Raw genomic sequence first — 22,702 nt, forward strand, 5'->3', positions numbered from 1 at the left:
TGGGAGTTGAGGTTCTACAAATGGATATACACCTCTCTAATGCTATGTACAAAGAACATTGCGTCTCCATTACGTGTATTGATATGTCGAGGCTGAGTGACCGAGGCAGTCTTAGGACATAGCCGAAGCAAAATACTTGTTCTGATCTCAGACATTCTAAGCGATCATAATTGTACAAGACATCAATTGCGTGGGACAGACATTTAAAAGTTATTGTAACCTTTCACAGCGATACCATAAATGATTGATTCAAAATGTGGTATTAGCTTACTCCGTCTCTCAACCACAAACAAAAACGCCACCTAACCAGAGGAGTACATAGAACTACAATATTATCCCAACCAATCCAACCAACACAAGGAAGGAAATCGACTGCTATGCTACAAGTGGTGTAAACAAACAGCGCTTTAATTTTACCCACCAAAGAACAAACAAAGGGAATACAGGGTCGTAGTAAGTAGCAGTCAACGCTCGAATTACGCCAATCCTAACCATTTTAACGCCTTTCTCTTATCCCTCTTCTGCGTGACAACCTTCACTTCGGGCTCCGGAACGATTCTCTGCCCAGCTCTACCCATGATCATTCGATCATAAGCATCATCCTCGCTATCCTCGTCGCCTATGTAGAAATTCTCCCACTCTTTATCTCTCCTCCTCTCTTTTTCGCTAGCGGTGGTTTTGGTGCTGGCTATACTTGCCGCGTATTTATGTCTCGTAGAAGCGATCGATGGATCGTAGTCCGTATCGCGGTCTCGCTCGCGGTGACGGGTCGAAGGACGAGCCGTCGAGGTGGAGATTACGGATGGAGAGTACGTTGAGCGGGGTCCGGAGGGTCCGGTTGCTGAACCGCCTGTGAGGCGGGAGATCTTGGATTGTGAAGCTGTAACGGTGGTGCGGGATGATGGAGCATAGTTCGAGTCCCGGTCTGCGTCTCTGTCGAGGTCTCGTTCTCTGTGCCTTTCGCGCTCTCGTTCCATTCGATCCCGTCTAATATCCCTCGATGATCCTGTGGGGGTCGGTGGAGGTGGCATTGGTGGTCTCTCAATGATGATGGGTTTTGGTTCTGGCTCTGGGGTGTAGAAGACTGACTTCTCCATCAACGCTTTCCAGATACTGGAGAGGAAGGTAGTGATTTCTGAATCTGTAGCAGTGCTCGGAAGCAGGTAATCTGCCTTTGCGAAAGAGGCAGATGTCAAGCTTTTGGTAAGTGAGGAGCGAACGGAGCCTGCGGAGGAAGTTTGGCGTTGCAAAGTGGTAATAGAGTCTGCCCGTGTACTATCGATACGGGTTCTTTGGAGTGAGTTGAGGCGAGAATGATTTGCTGCGCGTTGGCTGATGGCTTCATTAGAAAGAGGATTTGGTGTTCGAGGACGGGACATAGGAGGAGGATCTGAAGCAAGAGAATCGAGGATGCCTGCGATCTTGAAGAGGTCCGAGCCTAGAAGTTTTCGCAGTGCAAAAACTGTGGGAAGATGGCTTGCTGGGTACTGGAGGACTAGAAGCCTCGTGCTGGTATTTATAGCCAAGTAAGCTTCAATTTGAGGGACGAGAAGCGCCGCGAGGATGTGTGGATTTGATAGTGGGTTGACAGAGCTCTGCGTCGAAAAGCCAGAGGAGTGTTGCATTATGTTCGCAATCAAGTATCTAGAAATTAGCATTCATAAAGTAATGAGGAAGGCATATATACCTGATATCAAGTCTTCCACTTCTGTTGACACCGTCTCTCTTGGAGCCAAGCCTTTCAACCTGACCAGACATCTGAAAGAAGAAATCCTTCTTAACTCCATCCTCACAACCCAAAGCGATGATTTGGTCGACATTCCTGCCATCATTCCCAATGCTGGTGTTTTGATCGTTTCTAAACACCGGCTTCCAGAGCCTCTCCGCCTCGGGTGTCACGGGATAATAATGTTGACTGTATCCGTTTTCTCCAGCTGGCAAATGGAGGATAAGGAGCTGTCGTAAGGAGTTTTGAACATTAATAGCATTATTGGGATTCGTCGGTGTGAAGTCGACGAATTTCTGGGCAATATCATTGACTTCTGGCACAACTGGCGGTGTTAGTGTGGGTGTGGGAGGCCCGACGCTTGAGTCTAAGCTGCTGACTCGTGCATTGTTCTGCATTGGTGGCCATTGTCGCTTGATATCCGGGGGATAGCTGTCGTTGTAGGGATCATAGTCATGCCGTCTTTCATATCCCATATCATCGGTCTCAGCAGTAAGACAAGATTCTGGTCGGAGCGCCTTGTCTTCCTTCTTACTTTGAACAGCACTTATCGGGGCTTCTTGATCTTCTCCTTCTTCCGGAAGTGGTGACGAAGTAGTTGGTGGCAGGGCTGGATAAGTGCCATCCTTGTAAGAACTTATGACGGACTCCAGAATTTGATTGGCATTATCGTCGACTAGATGTATGATCAAATCTTCTACCACGGGGAAGACGGGTACAAAAGGCTCCATCGACTCTTTGCTAACCTGAAACGCATCTTCACCTCGATCGACATAAACACGAGGAGGAACAGCTTCGGTTGAGGAGGAGTTGGATTTCGCAGAAGCGCTCAATGTCGGAGATTTCCTGATTGTGGTCTGAGATGCCTTCATAAAAGTCGTCCGTGGGAGAGTTTGATAGTTGTCAGAGCGTCTTTCAGGAATTGCTGGCCGCCTTAGATGGTAATCTGATGCCGTGTGCTTAAGTTGCATTGGACCGGAAGAAGGATGCAAAAGCTTCGAATTCCTCGAGTAGAACATGTCAATAGACTGTGCTTTCCGGACTGTCTTCGTTGGAGGACTGGACTGCACATCTACTAGAAATGCTTCCTTATACACAGCTGGGGTAGCTGGAGCTGAAAACATAGACTCTTCCTCAGGAGAAGCGAAGTCCAAGTCTTCGTCATCTTCCTCGGTCTCCTCTGACTTGGTCGGTCCTATGGTTGATGCGGTCGCAGGTGTGCTGATGGTAAATTGAGTTCCGAAAGTTGTCCGTTTCTCTTCGACAGTAAACCTTCGGCTCCGGCTCGGCACTGTCAAGACGGTTCTGACAATGTTGTTGCCATTCTTGTCTATGCCTACCACTTTTTGGGGCACTTCGCTGGCATCAGACGACTTCAAAGGCACCGATCCATTCAAGGTACTGTGTGAGGCACCCATTGCATGGCTGTCAACGGTGGTTTCGAGTCCAGGAGTACCTTCATGCGCAGAATTTGGCTGTAGTGCTTCTGTTTCTCGTTCGAGGGAATCGGCTGCCTTCATCGCTCTAACACTTGGATCTTCCATCCCATCTTGGACTTGAACTTCATTGCTTTCCTGGGCCACTAGCATTGCTTTGTCGTCTTCACTCCCAACATCCAGTTTCATCAACCCGGCCAACCCATCCTTCACAATCTCGTTGAAAATTGTCTCGGCTCGCCCGATATCTCCCTCTGTCAGATTTGCGATTTTTGAGATGCATGTTGCGCGTGCACTGACACTTCCTCCATTTTGGAGAACAAGTCTCGGCTGGGTACTCGTCGATTTTCGGAGGAACGCCCGTGCTGCTTCGCTTCTTTCCGTGAAAGCTGTATGAACGTTGCGAATGAACGTGCTGGGGTTGAAAGAATCTTTATCCGAATTCTGCGAGAAAGCGTCTGGTAAGGCGGGCACAATCAAGATCTTCTGGGAGGGTGGTAGGAGTCTCAATTGCGTAGCGATGGTCTCTGAATCGCCTTCCAGTGCCACGAACCTTCCAAGTTGCTCCGGCTCCAGCTCAAGTACTGCCATCATAAGTCGTTATAAGTCTATACTTGCAGGTGAGCTCGAAGTGCTACTGTAGGAAAGACTCGATCCGGCGAGCGTGTCGTCATATATCAGGATGAGGGATCTGCGCGGCAAGAATAAATACGCAAAGCAATACTCAGAACACCATGATCCCAAAATAAGATATACGAAGCGGTAGGAGCAGAAAACTTTTCGTTCGTGAAACTCTGGAGAAGGGCACCAGAAGGGGAGAAACAAGGAACAAGGCTGCTGGCCTGGAAAGATTGCTTTCGAAGACGCATTTCACTATGGGTCTCGATCAGCTCTCACTTACATGTAGTGTCGAGTCCAGTTGACGCCATTCTTGCATCCCCTTGGTGGGATGCAGCATGACCCTGGTCAGTGGTGGGTCTGGAGAAAGGTACTCGTACAACCAAAGGCCAGCGACTCTCAGCAGCCAGCAAAGCAAATCCCCGATGTCTGAGCAGCACAAGCCACCGGTTTGCTGCAATTGCCCAATGGGATGTCACGCACTTCCGGTGGACGAAGACAATGTTCCACGCCGTTTGGGTTTTTGAACCACCAACAAGACTGGCGCGTGGAGTTCACGAGGGATGGGAATCGTGTTGGGTGAAGGCGTGGCCGCCGCCTTCCCAAACCCCCTTGCATCTGTTCGCGACAACCCACATTTGTTGCGGAATGATCTGAGTAGAATACGTGCTACTGTACGCACATGGCTCTTGGTCCGCCACAGTGGAGGCCGCTGGCCGGCAACGAGCATATTATGTTGTTGAGCGGGGGCGACCTGAACTCGGAAGAGTAAAGCTTGGCGGGTTTAGACTTGATTTGCTGCACTTCCCAGCAGCGATCTCGCGCGTCGATCGCCCATCGATAGAGCCAAACCCCTTTGGAGAAATCTCGTCGACCAACATTTGGTTGCTTTTTGGGGCAAGCCATATCTCGTTGCGGATCATAATTGACACCTGTATGCTGATCATTTGAAAATGGAGAGACATGCGGAAAATCATGTCTCACAAGAAAAATCTCTCCCATTGAAATTTCCTGGAGAAAGCATGGTGTCCCACGTCGAAAATGATAGATCCATCTCATCATCCTGCATAAAAGGATGCATCGGATCTCAAATCAATCCGTGCCCCTGTCAACTCAATTTGCTCCGCACAGTCCAGAGTACATGCGGCGGTCGCTCTGAAACTCGCGCTTTTACTGGAGAGAATATTCCGACGAGAATCTTGGCTGCCAATTGAACAACTGCATTTCGACAACGATTGCCCTCTATGCAGTATGCAAGACTCCTCTGTGGCTTTCTGCAAGTATAAGTACATGTGTTTCAGAAGAGCACACCGAGTACCGTTCATTAGTGTCGTCCTTTAATTTGTCCGATTGGTTGAACCCGAGCGTTTAGTTCAAGGTCCACACTGGAAACCTCGAGTACCGTATCGTAGGGACATCCTTCCTATGTTCACGGCAACGGGCATATCTACCCATACAAAGTCGTATATTATTCTGCAGAAATCGGCCCGCGCCCGTGTCTGAGGGGAAGCTGCAGCATGTGCAACACCCGCAGTTCTCCCACGAGAAAGAGTCAGGCGATCTGTATGCAATCTGTATGCACCCCTGAGGTACCTGACTTGTTGCGCCATCTCAGGGACAGGATGATACTGTGCTGTAGATATGGCGGTGCTAGAGCAAATAGAAGCAAGAATGGAAAATGTGACCTGAGCGATGGAACGTCTCGAAGCTTGTTGAGAATCGTAGCTCGAACTCAATTCCACGGTACTAACCAGAGTCTCGGTGTCCGTGTGTGCATCCGACTACTTCGAACGATTGGCGACTTACTGAATGTTAAACCTCCTGAAGCCGTTCTTGTGAGGCAAAGCTATACTTGATTCTCGCGCTAATGGATACCTGTAAGTTTTCTGCAGCCAAGTTGACAGGCTCAGAAACATTGGAGCCAGTTATGAAGAGCAGCTTGTAGAAGATGGATACGTACCATAGAATCAGATGTCTCCTACGACAAGCACTATTTTTAGCTTGAGGTGCTTTACTAGAGCCAAGAACCATAATGTGATGACCCCTGATGCCTGTGAACTCTTGAGATGCAGAAGCCTTATGATCCAAGACATTTCACAGAAGCTAACGGCGATCAGGCGCGTAGAGCGGGTGCGGCTAGATGTTGCGTGATATGTTGCCCAGCTTAACGTTTCATTCATCCCCAGAATCCATCAGTTCGGCCAGTTCGGCTTCTTCCTCTGCTGTGAGAAGACTCTTTTTCTCCGGCACCTTCTCATCTTTAACGACTCCCTTTGACTCTTCTTCTCTTTCCTTCCTTGCTTTCTCAAGATCTGCTCTACCCAGTCCCCAGGTTCGCACAGTGCCATCAATGCTGACACTGATGACTTTTCTCCCGTCTTCCAAGACAACCAGACCGGTCACTTCCTCATAGTGGCCTTCATAGGTATGCCACAATTTTCCTGTTGCTCGATCCCAGACTTTCACATCTTCATCTCGTCCTGCAGTTATAACCCAATCGTCTGTGACGGCCACGGCTCGTACATAGTCGCCATGCTGGTAGGAGTCTTCTGCACTCCAATTCCGTGCTCTCGAGAGGCATTTTGCAGTTCCGTCTGCACTTGCTGTCCAAAGGTCGACATCATCCTCTTCACCAGAGAATGATATCTGATAGACGCTGGTCTCATGCTCGAGGATCGTGTCTCGAGTTACCTTGTTCTGAGTCGACTCTTCCTGTACCGAATCAAATATCTGTGCCGCAGAGGAAAGGCTTATACGCCATCTACGGATATGGGGATCGCTGCTCGAAGACACAAGGACGAGCTCCGCAACGGTTGATTCTACAGGATCGAGTGCCAGATCCTGTACAGCCATCATGTTGTCGCTCTTGTCGCGTAATGTATGCAGTCTTTCACCTGTTGTAGAGTCCCATACGATGATCTTGGAGTCTGCACCGCCGGATATAAGGATCTATAGTCCGTCAATCATATGCACAACCAGAGAACATTGGGACACTTACGTCTTTCCCCTCGACCTTTCCTGCGATGACAACCTTCACAAAATCTGAATGGCCCTTAAATTTCTTCCCCAGACTTCTGCTTTCTCTATTCCATGTCCATATATCCTTGTCCCAGCACCCTGCGAATATAGTAGATCCTCCATGACCACCAACAGCAACAGAAGTAACAGGAGCAGTTGGGCCTCTGTAAACTGTTTTTGAATCTCTGGTCTTATATGAACGTTAGAACAGCACCTAGAATACAGTATACGAGCTAACTTACTTCAATGTTTACTCTGCGCACGCACCCTGCACTCTCTGCAATGTAAATACATGCTGGCGAAAATGGATCAGGAGTTACACTCAGGATTTTTGACTGGAGGACTATCGGGTTGCCGTTTTTATTTCCCGACTTTGCGGCTCTGCGAGCTCGAGTAGATTCCGAAGCATCAGTCTGGAAGAAGTGGCCTGGATCCGTTGATCGCGACATTATTGTATTTCGAGTGGTGTTGTACTTCGTAAATATTTATTTTGAAGTTAGCCTTGGAGTTGTCCCGCGTGAAGTGGGGCAATTTTTCCAGGAGGCAGAATGTCAGGGGTACTTTAAATGGAAAACGCGTCCTCGCGTCGATGCGCGTCTCCTCAGATTTCAAGCAACAACTCTGCAAAATACTTCGCCATTGACGAGGACAATTATGGCGACAATTACCCAAAATCGTGTACGAGGACGACCAGCTCATACTAGAGGTCCTACATATCTATCATATACACCTGATGGCACGAAATTAATCACTGTCGGATCCAACAATACGGTTCGGGTATACAGGACCGGTTTTGACGGAGAACCTACGAACATTGATGAATGTCCGGAGCAAAATAGTGGCGTTTCTTCTACTGTAAATCCTTTCCTTCCCTACTTGAAGTCTGCTAACACTCCAAGGACGATTTCTTCGTTATTGGTTCTGAAGATGGCAACATTAGCAAGTTTTCTTTGGAGACAATGTCTTTCGAAGGGTTCCTCACTCGATGCTCCCTACCAATCCGCGATGTCGAACTATCTCCTGATGGCCAATGGTGTGCTGTTTCGAGTGATGATATGGCAGTCAAGGTCATCAAGATGGACGATAAGAATTCCGTCATGGTTTTGAGAGAACAGCCAAAGCCCGTCAAACATCTCTCCTTCGACCCAAGTGGTAAATGGATAACATTATCTTGCACAGATGGTCTAATTTACGTTTACTCGCTCAGGGATGAAGAACCAGACCTCGTGCGGAAGATTGACGGGTTGATCAGAGGAGTTGAGACTGAGGATGAGGTCTGTACAAAAGTCGTGTGGCATCCCGACGGGAGAGCCTTTGCCGCTCCAACAGCTATGAGGAATATCCAAGTTGTATCCAAGAACGACTGGGAATATCAGCGGGCCTTTGTAAGTGGACACGATGGTGATATCACTGCTTTGGCTTGGTCACCGAACGGAGCAATGCTAGTTTCTGCAGGGAAGGATAGGAAGGTCGTTCTATGGGAGACCAAGACCCAGAAGCAACTTGCGACATATGACCATGCGAATGTTATGGATTTCGCGTGGCATCCTTCGAAAAACATTCTATCATTCACCAACACAGATGGTGAGGTCTACATCTATAACGACTTCGTACCTGCAGATCATGCCAATCTGGTCAAGCTACCATTGCAACCCTCGCCATTCATTCACGACCCTCTGTCAGAGATATCGGCCAACGCTCGGCGACCAATCACAAATGGTATCAAAGACATACCAAATCGAGCCAGAAGAGGATCCTTGGATAGTCTGGATGACATCTTGCCCTCTGAGCTAATGGGAGACGATGATGATTTTGTAGTCGATGATGATGGCGCAGGATATGCATTGGGATTAAATGCCAACGGCAAGAGACCAAACGGAGCTGTCGATACCTATGCTGTCAGCAAACGTCGCATCCAAGCCTGGGAACCGCAGTATCATGAGTCTTTCCAACCTGGTTCTACACCTTGGCGAGGGAATCGAAAGTATTTGTGTCTCAATCTTATTGGCTTCGTGTGGACTGTCGACCAAGATACACACAACACGGTGACCGTTGAGTTTTATGACCACGAATTCCACCGCGACTTTCACTTTACAGATACGTTTCTGTACGACAAAGCTTGTCTCAACGATAATGGCACACTCTTCTCGTGCCCAGCTCACGATGATGTTCCTGCAACCATTTTCTACCGACCCCATGAAACTTGGACAGCACGAGCCGACTGGAGGACTCAACTACCCAAAGGAGAAGATGTGACGGCAATCTCACTTAGTGATTCATTCGTCACTGTTACCACGACTGCAAACTATGTCAGGATATACACTCTATTTGGTGTCCCATACAGAGTGTATAGGCAGAAGAGCAGTCCAGCAGTGACATGTGCAAGCTGGAGAGATTATGTTCTTACACTTGGGAATGGGCCGGTAGGTGCAGATGGCAACACCAAGCTTTTATACACGATTCAAAACATCAAAAGAGACGAGATCTGTCAGAGTGAAGATGTGGTAGCTTTACCAGATGGCGAGACCTTGAAGTCTGTGTTCTTCTCAGACAATGGTGTAAGTACCGTTGTCATTGTAAAGCTATACCTTACTAAAACCATCTCAGGAACCATGCATATACGACTCGACGGGTACTCTTCTCACGCTCCTTCACTGGCGGACCCCGTCCCAAGCAACTTGGGTTCCGCTACTGGACACCAAGCTCCTCTCCCGGCTCGCCTCAGGGCGGAAAACTGAATCCTACTTTCCAATTGCAGTGGCCGACAATAAATTCCACTGTATAATCCTCAAGGGTGGCGACCAATATCCTTACTTCCCCCGGCCGTTACTCTCAGAATTCGAATTTGAGATTCCCCTGTCCTCAAAACCTGCTTCCAACAACAAAGACGACGATGTATTCAACGAAGAGGCAATAAAAGAGGAAGACGAGCTGAAGAAATTAGAGGGACAATTCGTGCTGAAGAGTATCCTGACAGCTCAACAGCAAGACTTGGTAGATTTTACCAAGAGTACGCACACGCAACGGACGGCATTGGCGAGAATGGAGTTGGAGATTGATAAGACCTTGCTACAGATGATGGCTGTTGAGTGTAGGGAGGGAGAAGAGAGAGGAATGAGGGCGCTAGAGATGGTTAGTCTTCTGAGAGACAGGACGGGAAGGATGATTGATGCTGCCGGGAAAGTAGCTGAGAGATATGGGCGGACTGTTCTAGGTGAGAAGATCAGGGAGGTGGGAGAGGCGAGGTTGGGTGGTGGTGATATGGATGAGGATTAGGTTAAGCGAGGGTGAATAGGGGCGAGTAGGGATGGCAGGATAGGTTATGAACGGCGTTCTGTGCGTGTATAGTGTTTAGGATTGGGTACATCACGAGGGACATAATGAATTGATTGACTGCACACGCTTATTCATTGTCAAACCCCTGCTGCCTGCCAGAAGACTTGTTATTGATCTCAACCATTCGTGCTAGTTACCTAGTAACATTGATCTCACGTCACATCTTCATCCCTCTTGCTGAGCAGAAAACAGAACTTAATCTCATCAAACAAACACACCATTCTCTAACTAAATCCCAAACTCCTCCTCCTCCCTCCTAACCTACACCTCAACTCCCAACTCCCGCCCAATAATAACCGCCGCCTTCTCCCCAACCACCAACGCCGTATTATTAGTATTCGCCCCCACATTCTCCGGAATCACACTCAAATCCACACACTTCAACCCCCTTGTCCCATAAACACTCAACTCCCCATCCACCACGCCTCCCCTCTCCCTTTCCCTCATCGCGCACGTCCCGCACGAATGCCACGTCGTATTCAGATTCCCCCTCACCCAATCCTCGATCGCGGCCTCGTCTTCCTCGCTATACACAATATCCCTCACTTCTCCTTCAAGCTTGCCCTTACTCAACGTCGCCTTCGAACCTTCTTTGAATTTCGGGTGTCCGAGCTCGAGTTCGCCGTTATAATACGGGAGACGACGGCAAATTTCCCGCTGCATCTTGTAAGCCCAGACTTGGGCTTTGAGGTCGGAGCCATTCGCGTCGCTGAGGAAGCCGGTGTCGAAGTCGTAGCCGTCGAGCACGTTGTCGGGGGACGTGATGTGGATGGAGCCACGGGAGAAGGGGTACGCGGTGTAGGTGCCCATGGTGATGTACTGGCCGGCGGGGACGAGCGAGGGGTCGGCGAGGAAGGCGGAGACTTGGCCGCAGAGCATGAGGGGACGGGTGGGGTGGGGGACGAAGAAGGAGTCCCAGTCTTTTTGAAAGGAGGGGCCTAGGGAGGCGATTTCGGTGTCGGAGGGGCGCAGTTTGGCGCAGATGTCTGAGGATGGGGTTAGGAGTTGTGGTGCTTGGGGGGAAGGGGGAGGACTTACCGATGGCGTTCCAGCCGAGAATGGGATCTTTGTCTCCGAGGGCTTTGACGAAGTCTTTGCGACCGCTGAGGATACCGTCGATGGTTTCTTCTTCGCCTAGAGTCGTCTTGTAGGGGTACAGCAAGAGATGGTGATCTTGGTATTGTTCGCCGACTCCTGGGACGTCTGCAATGACTGGGATGTCTAACTTCTTTAGCAACTCTGGGTTTCCAACACCAGATCGCTCGAGGATTTGCGGCGTTCCAAGAGCGCCGGCTGAGACTACGACGAGTTTGGTGGCTTTGATGGTTTTGTGGATGGGCTTGGAGAGTGAGATGTTGGGTTGGTGTTCGTAGTTTGGTTTGTATTCGATTCCAACGGCTTTGGGTGGCGAGGATTCGTCGAAGAGGACTTTGACGACTTTGGATTCGAGGAGGATGTGGAGATTGGGGTGTTGACCGTCTTGGAGGAGAGGGTGGACGTATCGATGAGCGGCATCTTGTCTCTTCCCATCTAAACCAACGTAGCGATGCCATTTCTACGCAAGCTTGTTAGTGCATATCAAAAGAAAAGTAATCAAGTGTCCAAACTCACTGAGAAACCTCCCACAGCCTCAAAATCCTGGAGATCATCAATAACACCATACCCCATCCCCTTCACAGTCTCCACAAAGGTATCCGCACTCTTAGATCTGTAACCACCGTCCGAGATGTGGACAGGTCCATCATAACCATGTTTCTCAGGATCGAACCCGTCTCCCTTCGGATGGAAAGTTTCAAGCTTCTTGGCAAGAGGGAGCATATCCTTAGCATACCAGCCCTCAGTTTCAAAGGAGTCGAAATCCACTCCCTGGGCACGGGTATACATCATGAAATTGATGGAGGAACCACCACCCAGGATACCGCCCATAGGGACGATCGCTTCGCGGTCATTGAGATGTTTTGAAGCCTTCGATTTGTAGAACTATTTATGCATCAATATGTGTCGTGTGTTAAAGAAAAGATAAGAAAACAAACCAAAGCAGTCTTCGAATCCGGAGCCAGATGGCTCAAGTACACAGCCGGATTGGTAACAGTCGGATCCTCGAAATTGTTCCTCCCTCCTTCAACCAAGAGAATCTTCAACGACGGGTTCGCTTTAGCTAATCTACCAGCTGCAACACAAGCAGCCGTCCCACCACCCGCGAAGATGATATCCACCTCTCCCGTTCCATCATTGTACGTCGACATCTCGTACGATAGGTAGTTTACACCGAATTGGGTGAGAGAAGAAAGAGATGAAGAAGATGAAGAGAGAAATAAAAAGGCAAAGAAAGAAATAAAGTTCGAAGCCCAGCACCCACCTACATATCAATGCAAACCAGCCTACCCCTACCCCTACCCCTCCCTCCATCCCTCCACGTTGCCGGATACCTTAGAACGAAACCTCTTATTCCCAGGACCCCCTACCCCGCATACACATCCAGCAGCGTAGCACTAGTGTCGTTACGCCAATATCTGCAGCGAAACCCTCCAGCCTCACACCATTATCCATTTCAGTCCAACGAAGCTGACTTACCTAGGTACAAAAACAGTCAGCAACCGCGTTCGCGTTGCATTGCATCCAACACAGCCGCAATGCCTCAAAGAAGCAGGTCAATTCATTCAGCCCCCTAACGTCGATTAGGTCGTGAGGTAGTGTATCTCCTTCGTGTCTGCGTCTCGAACAATAATCGAAATGGCGGGGTAAGGGAAAACCCCAGATCCGCGCCGAGGTTAAGGCGGAATCCTCCCGTCCCGCCACACCTAAGTACATCCGTTTCAAGAAGAGATCTGGACAACGAGTCAAACGAGCTCTGATTCCTCGAACGGGAGATGTGTGCGGGAGTGGATCCTGGACGGCGATGTAAGATCTTACCTTGACGGGTAACGCCATGAACAGGTGAGTGCAGCGTTATCCCGGTCGAGGGTGACAGGTACACGTCTTCTGAACAGTACGCGAGTCAGTGCGTACAGCATCTTCTGGGTGTAGAACTCTTGGGTTCAGGAAAAGGCACATCCATTGATTGCTCAAAGAGTCAAAGTAGTCTAGTGTACAAAAACGGTTATTTGGCCGTTGTTGGTATAACCCTGCTATTCACAAATACCCCGTTGAGTGTTTCGTCTTTTTACACCTGCAACCACTCTAGGGCTGATCATCAGTTGACCTGGCCCACCGACCCAACGGGAAATGAAATGAATGAAGGAAGTGACCCGAGCTATGTATTCTCACACATGCTCGCAGAATTAGACAACTCAGCGCAAATGCAGACGAAGAAAAAAAGGCGAAACAAAGCAACACATTAACCACCCAATGTCCCATCTTTGCCCAAACGCCCCGTGACTTATATTCATGAGAGTCAATGGAAAAAATGAGAAGAATCAGGACTGCCTCCGTCCATTTACACCATACCACTTTCTTACGCCCCCACCATTTGATATAACCCCAGGTCATAAAGATGTCGTGCCCCAACGCCGTCATTGACCATTGCATTATCATGAAAGAAGATCCCCCACACTAAGCCGTTCCTGGTAGCTTCTTTAAATCCCTCAGCATCTTCTCCACTATTGACGTGGAATCTGCAGGCACATCTGGAAAGTCACGGAGATGCGGCTCAACCTGCGGAGGAGGTATTTGTGCCTGGATTGTGGGCTTCTGGTTTTGGAAATATTGCTGGTGTGCATAGAGTGGCTTGTTCTCTTGATAAGGAGCCTGGAACGGTGATGAAGAACTAGCCTGATAGCTCCCTTGCGGGTGTCCCGAAGACGCATACTGTACATTGTACTGAGTCGGCATAGGCTGTGATACTGCCGGCGCATACTGGTATTGAGGTTGAGTTGCAGTATGATGCATCGGAGGCTGTTGAGTAACAGGACGTGCACCAGACGTATTAACAGACTGAGGACCAGGTGCCTGGTACGGTGTAGTGTGCTGATGTGGCTGCTGCAGTTGAGGTCGTTCGTACATTGCGGGAGGTTGCATTACAGCGCTCTGGTACTGCATTGCAGGACGGTGTTGAGGCTGGTACTGGTGATGAAACATCGTGCTATACTCCTGTCGAATGGCTGGGTGTAATCCAGCGTCGTTCTTCTCGAAGCTGGGCGAATTCTGGGCCCCATTTGACACTTGCATGGATGGTCCTTTAACTGAAGATGCTGGTGGCGAAGCATACGTTCCATAGCTCGAGGCGGGTTGATATGGTGCGCTTGGCATCGATGATGTAGAAGGATATGAAGTTCTCGAGCCACCACCATAAGTCAGCGTTGACAAGAGAGAGCTAGAACCTTTGGTAGACATGTTGTGCTTGAGCTGCTCGATGTGCTTTTCAAGGCTGCCTTGGTATCCGTTCATGAAACCACCGCCAGGTCTATACGGACTCTTGTACTCCAGTGGAGATCTGTTGTGTTCCTTTTGTAGATACGTGTATTTAGCAAATGGACTTGGCCTCGAGTTTTGTGATCTACTACTGAACGGATTGCTTGGCTTCAGTGGCATTGGAGGAGCATAAGCTTGATACAACGTACGTGGCGGAGCCATCAAAGCCGAAGTTGTGGTCTGAGGACCGTAAGAGGTAGTGACTGGTTTGTTCGCAGGTTGCGGATGAACATATGGCTTTTGATCGAGCGGTTGCGCAGAGGCCGTACGAGCAGGCGGTGTAGTAGCCGCGGGCGAGCTTGTCGGGGTTTGCCATCGAGGGTCGGTGCCAAAGGTGTATGGGGTTGACCGCTGGAGGAATTTTTGCTGAGACTGGTAAGCTTGTGTGTCAACGCGATAAGCACCAAGATTTTCGCGAGGCTTGTATACATAAGGCTTCTCCGGCCGTGAAGGCGTCGGAGTTGGCTGTGTTGGCCGATATTGTGTCTTTGATACATTGGACAGATTTTGGCTCGCGCTTGCAGGGAAGGATGCTGGATAGGAAGGTCGAGGAGGCAGTGTCGTAACAAGCTTAGAGAGTGTTTCCAAGAAAAGGCCCTTGGGGTTGAAGCGTGGTTTCTTCGGATCCTCCGTGAATTGTGCCTTTGCTTCCGTAGAATTCTTACCAAGGTAGTACCATACTTGATTCTCTTTCGTTGCAAGGTCCACCTTGACTTGGAAAGGATTACGGGGAATGTTCTCCGACTTGAATTCTGCCCAAGTGAATCCCTCTCCGAATTTGTCTTCCGCTCGTGGTAGATCGTCGACCTGTCGCTTGCTGGTGTTTAGTGACTCCTTAGCCTTGAAAGACTTCGGCATTGGGATGGCCGTTGCAGATGGCTTCTGTAGGTGGAAGTCGGTGGGGTCGGGAAGAAGTAGCCATTTGTACTCGACTTCAACACGATCGCTATAAAGATGTCAGCAGATTCACAATGTTTGTTAAGTGTAACTCACCCTCTTGGAAGTATATCAAGAAGCAGGGTTTCTTCATCGCGGCGATTCTCAACGACTGCTCCAGCAAAGATGTCGCCTCTGAAATATTGCATCTGGCAAACTTCACCTTGCTTCAACTCAAATGCAGCCTTCAATATGCGCTTATCATCGCCGAGATAATCGCCATCCAACTTCTTGTCACGCTTGGTACGATGGAAGCGACAACTGAATTCGATGCCCCAGTCCTTGTACTCCTTTCCATCCTCGCCAAAGACTGCCATCTCGCCTTGTTCAACAAAAACACCGGCGGCAGCCGCACAAGTTGCATGGTATGCTCTTGTACACTTCTTTCGTGAGCATTGAAAGCAAGCACCCTTCTTGGATCGACAGTAGTTGCACTTGAGCTCCAAACGAGCTTTGTTGATGTACTTGACATCAGTGACCGTCTCTTTGTCGCCAGTTTCGATGCTAGTCTCTGGGATGTACTGGGCACATAGACGATGAGCTTCTTGACCGTCTTCAGTGGGCAAAAGCTGCTCCGAAGGAATATCGTTCGGGCACAAGATACACGGCTCTTTGGCCGGTGCCTTGATGCGGACACGGATTCTCTTGACGTTGGCATTGTCAGTCTTGTCGTTCGTTGGGCGCTTGCGCTTTTTCTTGGGAGCCTTTGGCTTGATATCACCACTGCTTTCGGGAGGAGTAGGAAGATCCGTAGGTTTTGTGTCTTGCTCGTCATCGTCCTCATCCTCTTCTTCCTCATCGTCGGTAGATTCATAGTCAGTCTCCTCACCCCGGAGCTTGCGTTCAATGTCCCGAACATCAATCCAGACACTATCCTGTGCTTGGCTGCAATCGCATCTCTTGGCTACGCGGCCATACTCTAGCCATGACTCCAAGGCAAAATTGACAGCTTCAGCGCAATTGTAACCAAGATTATAGCCAGAGTGGTATCCGTAAGGAAAGGTGATGACAAATTCACCGGGATGGCTGACTACTTTGTTGACCTTGATATTGTAGTGTGATAGTAAGTGTGCCGGCGAGATCAAAAAGGTCTTATGTCGAAGGAACTGGTCGCATGCCTTTGCGTCTGCAGGCCAGATAGTCTTCATGGCAGCCTCAAACCGACGAGCATCTCCTTGAGATATGCTATACCATTGCTTTGGAGCACCGAAGTGAAGATAGTTGATACTATACAGATCAACATCTTCAAGATGCCAGGCGAATGTAGCCTTCCACATTCCAAGGTAGAGATAGGCAGTATTGACACCGGGAATCTTAGTGCCTAGGACATCCAGGATATTCTCCAGTCTGCCGAGGTTCCAGGTAGATGTTCGGTCATCAAAGAGCGTTCCAGGCATATCTGCACCATAAAGTGGTGGAGCATAAGTGAGGGTCTTCCAATAGATACGCTCGAGTTCATCGCATCGTTCTTGACTGAATTCTTCAGACTCAAGCTCGTACCTGAAATCTTTGAAGGCAGCTTCATCAATGACACCAGTCTCTCTCCTGTTGTTCTTGCGGCGTGAAGAAACGGAAATGGCCTTTGGTTGTCTTCCACCTTTGGGCATGGAGACGTCATCATCTGGCTCTAGCTTAACGGAATCCTCATCCTCGCCTTTCATTCCAGGGGAGACGGGTGTTGGCAGACGATCAGGTGTCGCTTCTCCATTGACGCTCTGAGCAGTGCTAAGTTTTGACTTCTTGTTGGGGCGTCCAGGACCACCTTTCCGCTTGGAGCTAGACGGGGACGGAGAGCTTGACTTGGGTCTTGGTGTAGACCTCACGGGTTTGTCTTGGTTGGCTCTTCTCTCCCCTCTCTTTGCGGGCGGTTGGTGGTCACTTTGCTCACACAACTGGCGCCACTGAGGAAGGTTATACGATCGCCCATGCAATATGTTTGCTTGTCGATAAGTGCCGCCAGTGCCCATAATTTCTTGTTTGATTGGCTCCTTGACCTTGATAGTCTTGACAATATCGTCGAGGCGGGGTTGCGCCGCAAGCCATTCTGCAGGGGGTATAACTTTGACAATTCCATGCTTCATGCCCCATTTGTTAACAGCATTAAGCTATTCAATTATTAGCACAGGAGCCCCATTCCCAAGAACTCGACGCTTGAAGTCGAGGTACTTACGTATTTCTGGAAGTCCTTGAATTCCTCCATCGTAGGGCGAAAGACGGGAACATTTCCCTCGGACATATGATCGGGTTCAATGTTCAATAGCGGATCATTCGATTCGTGCTCAGGCTCAAGGTCAGAAAGCTCTGAGTCGCTACCACCGTCCTTGAGCGCAGAGTTGGATTCCGGAGGACTGTGTAGACCAGCCGGGACCGCATCGGCGGGCGGCATCGCAATCGCACTGGCAGACATTGTTATGGATGCCTCATATGATCGAATCTGATGTGTTGGTCGTGCTGAATGATCTGCCGGAAATGCTTGACGTAGCTGAAGGAGGCGAATCGGTCGCAATAACGAATGTGTCGAGCGAGAGGACACTCGCGCCGGTTATCGAGTCGTCACCAATTCGTCAGACGTTTGCAGAGGATGCTAATATCGCGGGAGTAGTAGCAGGTAGTCGACGTAGTTAGGAAAGACTCTCCTTTTAGAATCGAACGATATATCGAACGTCCCCCAATTCCTCGGTGGAGGTCACGAAATACTACCTAAGCCTAATTGGGACTAACGCGCTAGCCCATGCAGCCGATAAGCCGCACGACACTCACTTTGCAACTCACCCACATGCTGGGTCTGGAATCTGCAAAGAACATCTTTGATGCCAGAATTCATCATGATAACATCGGAGTCCAATCTTCCATTGCCTTGTGTATGCGAGCCTGGTGAGTACTTGGTTCTGCAATTGACTTTTGTCCTTATCTGCACTGTTGTAGGCCTGCACGTAATCGCTGAACATCGTCATCATCCATGGATTGGACAATAGATGCATATTCCGAATTCCATCTCGATAATCATATCAGATGGCGTTTGGCGGTGCGCGCCACGTCAGGCACCTCGGTTGCTGGGCTGTGGTTCGTGGATGCGAGATCATGCAGATTTTGCCGCTGACCGAGAAGAGGGAATCTATCGTTCTTCTTACCGTATCTCATCAGCGGACATGGAATGGCGAGCTTCATGGGCTTCGTCGCACGCTGATTCCACTTTGTACTTGTCGCAGCGGTGATAAGAAATCGCTCTTAGCCTAAGCAGCGTCGCATCCTCTCCAGATGCATACTTCAAGTGAAGTATACTCGGTCGGACGCCCTTGTGTTGGTTTCTTACCTGTCCAAACTCTGGCATGAATCGAAGACTCTGGTCTCTTGTCCAGGAGAAGCAGGTGGATATGCTCAGAAAAGCACTGGCCTCGCTCCATTACGCATTTGCGTGCGTTGTGTTGGAGTCTGCGTGCGATCTGGGATGAGTGCATCGTGGAGTGGCACGTCAAAATAAGGTTCTGTCATGATTCCCTTGTCGTCCTGCGGTAGATCTGTGCCGAGCGTGGGTCCAATAATCCGGGCTGAGACCTTGAGATGCAGATTGACGGCCTGACGCAATTTGCTTACCTATCACCACAAATATGTGCGGATAGCATCTTATGTTCTGCAAGTGCAGACGCCGCTCGGTGTGCAATGCGAGGACCGTCCTCATTCTCTATCTCTCTTTCTCAGTGGCTTCTCGCTCGAGACCTCTCAAGCTTTGAAGCGTCCTTTGACAGGAGCCGTCGACCCAATCAGGCCACCAAGTGACTGAAGTGACACAAGCCTGACGAGGGATCTCGTGTGGATGTCAATCGACACCGAATCTAATCAGTGTTGTCTTGTCGAGGACGGGAGTTGTGTATCGAGTACCTTCGTTGAACTCTCTGATGCTCTTCGAGGTACTCTTGCTGAGATCGACTTCGATCTCTCAGAACTGCGCAAAGCGATTCCTAGAGGATTCACATGTTAGAATCGGCTATCTTGTTGGATTCTGACTTGCCTCTTGTCAGTGTCTCCAGATCGCTTAGATCCGTTGATCTTTGTATTTGGCTTTTGAGATAGTTGCGAACTTCTTGTTGAGCCGGAAGACGAGGACGAATTTGTGGATTGAAATTCGTTACCTTCGGGTGTTCTGGTAAAAGTGGCAAGTGTTTTCAGATAAGGATTACTGATAAGGAAGAACCTGGTCAATGCGAGGGACCTGTTTAGACTTCCAGACTCCTCAAGATGACTACATATCCCACAATATCATCTTATAAACACTTTCACCGTACTCCATCGTGCAATCGCCTTTCTTGTGCCAATTTGCGTATCTGAAAAATGCGAGTTGTGCACGCAAACATCACAAAATGCATCCCACTAATGACAACAGAATAACAATAACCAGCAAACCCTAGAACACTTCTCTTTTGTGGATTGATAATCTCCCATTGATAACATAGCAGGTAACTCCCAGCAAGCGTGGATCACTGTGAATCTCCCTGTTGGGGTAATTTCATAGTTGACCTTTGAACGCACAGGACACACATGCGTGATTAACGTTGGGTAAGCTTGCTTTGGGCCCATGGTCCAGGTACAACAACCTCTAATTTGGCATTCTCCAGAAATTAACAGCAGCTTGGCCAAAGTCGCCATACGTGTGCCCACATGTAGTTTTGACCGTTTGTTCATTCAGGGCGGAGATTTTGTTAAGTGTTCTCAAGTGTCAAATGAGATCACGTGAACAGACAACATCAGGAATTCATCATTTATCCTGGCAGATGTCAGGTTTTTACTGGCAGTCGATGCGTGCATCTTACCTCCAACGCTTATGAAAGAATTATAACACCAACAATCTCCACAACAAAAAGTATCCATTGTTTGAGATGCATGTCAGCCCGAGAAACCCCAACCCCTTACCTCCTTCAGGTCTACCGAATTCTGTGCCTCCATGTTTGTTTTTCCCTTACTCTTCACCATTCTCTACAATGTGCTGCCAAGATAATTGTCGCCATTGAGACTTACTCATCAGCGGACGATATTGACTAAGCGAGAAGTGCTTACTTGCTGAAAAGATGAATTATCTTGTAAATTCGACGAGCATCAGCTGTATTGTTACGCGAGATAGATCCATACAAGTAAGTTTCATTCATGCAAGTACTACCATATCCTCGCACCAACTAAAATCCGCATCACAAAAACCTTCCACCCCAACATCTAACCATGTAATAGAAAAGAATATCCATCCGCCTTATTAGGGACCTCTTAGAGACCCCAAGAATGTGGAGAGCGAGTAACCTGTGAGTCTTCTCTAAAGCGGATGGTCACCCCTAAGGCCCTTGAGGATAGCGTATTCATCTCCTAGCGGCGATACAGAACCTTTCATCCCCCTGCTCATCCCTCCGGAGAAGAAAGTATTGAAAAACTCATCCAGCTCTTCATCTCTCACAGCCAACACACAAAAACGTTCAAGGCTGTTCCAGAATAGCTCGGGTTCGTAACCATAGAGCTTCCTAATATCATACCTTCGAATTTGCTTCCCATCTCCCTCCTTCATTTCTTGCTCATCTTTAACAGCTGTCTTCTCAAGATTATCAACAACTTTGCCAAAAGCTTTCTTCAGCAGTTCGTTAACTCCGTCCTCATGACTTGGGAGAGCGGCATTGAGTTCCTGTGTCGTGCGGTTGAATATCCTCGCTACCAAGACCAAGTTGTAATACCAAGCACGATATGCACACCCGGTTTTGGTTGTAGAAGGTTTGGGAGTTGGGGAGGTGGGTTCGGGTCGAGGGGTAGCACCAGTGTTGGGTGAAGGCACTTTCATGATGACGGCTTGGTAATCGATGAATGACTTGGTTTATGCTTTGAGGAAGGTGGATGAGGTTCAAAGGTTCCTCTGGAAATTTGCTTCCCTTTATATTCATTGCTTGACGTGTGATGAAAGAGCTGCAGTGTCTAATGGCGGTGGGTAATCAGTTAGAATGTACCAGAGAGCTCCGAAGTGCTGCCTAGTGTTTGTTTACCTCTACAGTCTTGAATTACCTTACTTTTCTTTCAGAATTGAGGCACTTTCCAGAACGAACGATCGTCATAGAACTTGCGGGCCCCCTCAGTGAATTGATCAAGGAAAATGTCTCAAACCTGATACATAGCCTCCCAAATTCTGCTTTCAGTTCACTTTTTGGGGAACTAGGTAGAAGCAAGCTGATTAACAACTATAACGAGGCCGGCTTCCATTTCATATGAAGTAGCTTGATTTTTGATGTCTCCAAACGAAGTTTGGAGATGCTTCACATGCCATATCTTGTTCATAGCATCAATTTTTCGGCTGGTCATACGAGAACCTCAACAAAAGATCAAGAACATGAATGCATTGCATCGAAAAACCACATAGAAAATCTCTCTAGACCACCACCTTTCAAACTCAATCCGTTCCCGGTTGATAACCGAAGCCACTCTTCAGACTAAACATTCCTAACTCGAAATCTAAGCAATTATCAACGCATACCATGTAGTTTCGAAGGCACCCAAAGAAACTTCCCTTCACATTCCGAAGTCAAAGTAAAATCAACAGGCTCTCACAATATTTAAACACGACAACCGATTCGGGACTCCAAGTCTCCCTTCTTCTCGGGCATCGGCTTCCGAGCCTCAATTTCATTCTGAGCCTGTCGCTTCAGAAGCTCAATCCATTCATCACGATCCTTCTGACCACTTTTACCCCCACCAACCACGAGCTCAGGCAGTTTAGACAAAACTTGCTTGCTGACCAGAATGTAATCTGAGATAGACATCGAGAGTTCCGTATCCTTCTTTGCGACAATGACCCAATCATCCTCATCCACGACATCCATCAGATTCTTCATAACCTCGCGATCGGGGTCGGGTGTTGCAGGCTTTTGGATCAAGGGCTTGATGTCAGACCAGCGAACCCACTCGTCGTCATTGTCACGGAAGAAAGGGCGGCTGCTGGTGCTTGGCTTGGTGTTGGCGGCTTTGGATTCCCAGGGTGCATACGACCGGTAGAACGCATCAAAGTATCTTTGCGAGATGTTGGGGAGAAGACTCATGATTGTGGAATTTCAGAGCGCTGTGTTGTGTGGTGTTGTCTCTTTGAGGAGAACTGAAGATCGAAATTGAGGTCTGGGGATATTTGAGACTGATATATAGAATCAGTGATATGTATTGAAAGAGAGGCGCTGCGGGTGGGTGCTTTTGTTGAAGATAAAGATGA

The 22,702-nt window shown here is 48.7% G+C and overlaps 7 protein-coding genes across 7 annotated transcripts; 1 reads left to right on the top strand and 6 right to left on the bottom strand.

Annotated features, from left to right (window-relative positions):
* Nucleotides 1–100: 100 nt before the first annotated feature.
* On the bottom strand, nt 101–4,063 carry LY89DRAFT_788882 (uncharacterized protein). Its single transcript, XM_018223204.1, has 2 exons — nt 1,688–4,063; nt 101–1,644 (listed from the first exon to the last, which is right to left on the bottom strand). Exons 1-2 carry the CDS (start codon nt 3,754–3,756, stop codon nt 477–479), a joined length of 3,237 nt encoding a protein of 1,078 aa, XP_018062864.1. The 5' UTR covers nt 3,757–4,063; the 3' UTR covers nt 101–476.
* Nucleotides 4,064–5,952: 1,889 nt separating this feature from the next.
* Nucleotides 5,953–7,247, bottom strand: LY89DRAFT_599539 (WD40 repeat-like protein; the record flags this gene model as incomplete). Its single annotated transcript, XM_018210098.1, has 3 exons — nt 5,953–6,729; nt 6,779–6,988; nt 7,041–7,247. 3 exons carry the CDS (start codon nt 7,245–7,247, stop codon nt 5,953–5,955), a joined length of 1,194 nt encoding a protein of 397 aa, XP_018062865.1.
* Nucleotides 7,248–7,409: 162 nt separating this feature from the next.
* Nucleotides 7,410–10,175, top strand: LY89DRAFT_788884 (chromosome segregation protein-like protein). The gene is made up of 3 exons (XM_018223205.1): nt 7,410–7,653; nt 7,698–9,356; nt 9,406–10,175. Exons 1-3 carry the CDS (start codon nt 7,453–7,455, stop codon nt 10,072–10,074), a joined length of 2,529 nt encoding a protein of 842 aa, XP_018062866.1. The 5' UTR covers nt 7,410–7,452; the 3' UTR covers nt 10,075–10,175.
* Nucleotides 10,176–10,198: 23 nt separating this feature from the next.
* On the bottom strand, nt 10,199–12,544 carry LY89DRAFT_332428 (putative alcohol oxidase). Its single transcript, XM_018206797.1, has 4 exons — nt 12,168–12,544; nt 11,746–12,114; nt 11,173–11,689; nt 10,199–11,120 (listed from the first exon to the last, which is right to left on the bottom strand). Exons 1-4 carry the CDS (start codon nt 12,378–12,380, stop codon nt 10,396–10,398), a joined length of 1,824 nt encoding a protein of 607 aa, XP_018062867.1. The 5' UTR covers nt 12,381–12,544; the 3' UTR covers nt 10,199–10,395.
* A 1,142-nt stretch (nt 12,545–13,686) lies between these two features.
* Nucleotides 13,687–17,866, bottom strand: LY89DRAFT_599604 (uncharacterized protein; the record flags this gene model as incomplete). The annotated part of the gene is made up of 3 exons (XM_018210105.1): nt 13,687–15,490; nt 15,538–17,585; nt 17,651–17,866. The coding sequence occupies 3 exons, from the start codon at nt 17,864–17,866 to the stop codon at nt 13,687–13,689; spliced, it is 4,068 nt and encodes a 1,355-aa protein (XP_018062868.1).
* A 2,913-nt stretch (nt 17,867–20,779) lies between these two features.
* On the bottom strand, nt 20,780–21,292 carry LY89DRAFT_741874 (uncharacterized protein; the record flags this gene model as incomplete). The annotated part of the gene is made up of 1 exon (XM_018220768.1): nt 20,780–21,292. The coding sequence occupies one exon, from the start codon at nt 21,290–21,292 to the stop codon at nt 20,780–20,782; it is 513 nt and encodes a 170-aa protein (XP_018062869.1).
* Nucleotides 21,293–22,055: 763 nt separating this feature from the next.
* On the bottom strand, nt 22,056–22,538 carry LY89DRAFT_741875 (uncharacterized protein; the record flags this gene model as incomplete). Its single annotated transcript, XM_018220769.1, has 1 exon — nt 22,056–22,538. One exon carries the CDS (start codon nt 22,536–22,538, stop codon nt 22,056–22,058), a length of 483 nt encoding a protein of 160 aa, XP_018062870.1.
* Between the last annotated feature and the right edge of the window lie 164 nt (nt 22,539–22,702).

The sequence above is a fragment of the Mollisia scopiformis genome (genome assembly GCF_001500285.1).
Source record: "Mollisia scopiformis unplaced genomic scaffold LY89scaffold_32, whole genome shotgun sequence".
Taxonomy (NCBI): domain Eukaryota; kingdom Fungi; phylum Ascomycota; class Leotiomycetes; order Helotiales; family Mollisiaceae; genus Mollisia; species Mollisia scopiformis.